This window comes from Elephantulus edwardii, unplaced genomic scaffold (assembly GCF_000299155.1).
Source record: "Elephantulus edwardii isolate Elephantulus edwardi_28Jun2011 unplaced genomic scaffold, EleEdw1.0 scaffold00017, whole genome shotgun sequence".
In the NCBI taxonomy this organism is placed as follows: Eukaryota; Metazoa; Chordata; class Mammalia; order Macroscelidea; family Macroscelididae; genus Elephantulus; species Elephantulus edwardii.
Window position 1 is genome coordinate 8645832 of NW_006399767.1, and position 2788 is coordinate 8648619.

General features: G+C 39.1%; 1 protein-coding gene across 1 annotated transcript in view; it reads right to left on the reverse strand.

Moving 5' to 3' along the window:
* MEP1A (meprin A, alpha (PABA peptide hydrolase)) overlaps positions 1 to 2510 on the reverse strand; it is a 40203-nt gene extending 37693 nt beyond the window's left edge. The window contains exons 1-3 of the mRNA XM_006882127.1: positions 2504 to 2510; positions 1122 to 1162; positions 576 to 651 (exon numbers count right to left, since the gene is read on the reverse strand). Coding sequence (XP_006882189.1) covers positions 576 to 651; positions 1122 to 1162; positions 2504 to 2510 — 124 coding nt within the window. The remainder of the gene's footprint in view (positions 1 to 575; positions 652 to 1121; positions 1163 to 2503) is intronic.
* Between the last annotated feature and the right edge of the window lie 278 nt (positions 2511 to 2788).

Genomic DNA, 2788 nt, shown 5'->3' on the forward strand with positions numbered 1-2788 from the left:
CTCCTTGGAGGCAAGGATTCTGAGGCTTCGTCTGATATACTTTGGACATGTTGTAAGGAGGGACCAGTCCTTGGAGGAAGACGTCATGCTTGGGAGGGTGGAGGGACAGCGCAGGAGAAGAAGGTCCTCTATGAGGTGGATTGATTCAGTGACTGGGGTAATCAGGATGGGTGTGTTGGAGACAGTGCGATTGGCACAGGATAGAGCAGGGTTTAGGGCTGTTGTACATCGGGTCACTATGAGTTGCAAGCGACTCAACGGCATATAATAACAACATTATTTAATATAAAAAATTTGTATTGCTTTGATGCCAATTTTATTTCATTGTGGTTTTGTTCTATCATTTTTCTGCCTGTTTTAACATTTAATATGCCATGTATTTAAAAAAATACATATTTGATGCCAGAAAAATTAGTTTCAATATGATGTCACAATTTCTTGATGAGATGAATCACCTGGGTTCGAGAACCTTCTTACAAATTGATGACTATTTTTAGTCGGAAGCAAAGAACAAAAATTGGAAGAAATGAGAAAAGCTTAGCTATTATCTCTTAATTAAGAATGATTAATATTACCCAGATTATCAGCCAGAATGTAAGGAATGGGGAATTTCCATCTGGTGGTCGGATCTCTCAGGCCATTTCTGGAGTTCTGTGAAAACAAAGGCAGAGATGAGTGGGAAGGCTAGTTGTCAAGTTCTCCTCCTCCTTGGTTCAACTGTTCCACAAATCTTAAAGCATTGTACTATTTTCTTTGGAGTATGCTTCATCATAGACCATTTGGCAAAGTCAAAGAAATTACCAAAAAGGAAATGAATGAAGCCTGCAGTTCTCAAAAACTGAAATCACCACTCCAAAAATTCAGTTAGGTTCCTTCTCTCACACTTTTCAAATTATTAGGAAAAATGAATATTCCAGTAATTTCCTAATTATAGATTCTGGTGTCATATGCTAACTTTTTCACCTGTCATCATCAGATTAAGAGGAAATCCTTGTAGGTACAGAATTGCAGATTAGAATCCTTCTCTTCACAGCACCCATGTAAGAATGAACAAGGAGCAGAGGCTCGTGCTCTAATGACCCGCTAAATCTTTGACAAGCACTCTCATGTCAGACACTTACCCTCAGAAGAATGTCCCCTTGAAAGAGGTCCAAGCCTGCATCTAGATATAGATTTAATAAAGGGTATAATTGAAATAGAGTTACTAGAAGACCTCTCCCATAATAAAATCAACCCTCATTATAAATCTTTACTAAGTTTTATGTGTGAAATTCATTGTTGAGGCAGAAAAATTATAAATGAATATAAATGTCTTATATAAATATGTATTGCATATTGTTACAGGCAAAATTTCCTCTTATTTTGGGGACAAAGAAGCTTGTCCAAGAGTCTTCAAAATGAGGCACAAGTTAAAACACAAAAAACCCGTCTTGTTGAGCACTGACTCCAAATGTCTCACACTTCAGGAAAAAGGAGTGAAATTCAAAGACAGTTCAGTGATATTCTAAGTAGTCAGTGGCTAAGTCAGCACTAGAACTCCTGACTTTCTGACAGGGTCATTTCTGTTATTGTGGCATCCTTCCTCTCATCCCTAAGTAAATGGGTTGGTGTTCTCTGTTCCATGACCCTCAAAAGCCTATATAGTGTAGTGGGTTGATTGTTAAAAATGCCTTTCCTAGGCCATTTTCCTTGAGTTTGTTACTTGGATGGATGGGAACATACAAATAGATGTGTTAGCTTAACCACAAGGAGACTGGCTAGTTTTACTGTTCTGCTAGGTTTAAATTCAGCAGGTTCAGTGACAGAAATTTGGAAATCTCACTACCAGAAAGAAGCAGAGATTGCAGACCACATCCCTTGGGGTCCGAGATTCATGTGCCAGTGAAATCTAGGCCTATAGGAGACCAGCAATAGGAGCCTCAGCAGAGAACTAGAAATCACCTGAGACAGAGTTGACCTGGGACTGCTGTCCAAGGAGCCAGAACTAGGAGCCTTCATCCAAGCTTAATGGATGACTAAGGGAAGAAACAATCTAACTAAAAGAACTTTATAACATTGGCCTAAAGGCAGAAAGTTGAAGACTGAAGGGTCTGCTAGCATACTTCAGAAGCTGTACTGACTGAGAAATTGTATCCTGTCACCAACCTGAATTGTAACCTATTGACTTCCCTAATAAACCCCATAATCATTACTCTGTTTCTGTGAGGTCTGCATAGCTATTACAATGGATTTTGGACTTAGTAGAGAAACAAGGTGAGTGTTGATATTAGTGGAAATAGATGTGAGGAAGGGGTCATGTTTGACCTCACAGGAATTGGGGGGGGGTGTTTATGGATATAGATGATGATGATGGGGACAATCCCACAGGGTTCTGAACCTGGAGGCAGGGTAACTGAGTCTGGCCCTAGAAAAATGTTATTATGTGTTTTAGTGACTGTGCAAAGGGATTTGACAGTGTGAATTATAATAAACCTTGGCTCATATTAAGAAGAATGGGAATTACCGAACATTGTGTTATGCTTATTTAAAATCTACACCTAGACCAAGAAGCTGATGTCTGAACAGAGCAAAGCAGCACAGCATGATTTAAAATTGAGAAAGGTTTGCATCAGGGCTGTAACCTTTCTCTATACCTATTAAATCTGTATGTGGAGCAAATTACTCAAGAAGCTAGATTTTATGAAGAAGAATGTGGCATCAAGATTGGAGGAAGACTTATCAACAAACTGTGCTAAGCAGATGACACAACCGTGTTTGCTAAAATTGAGGAGGACTTGAGATGCTTTCT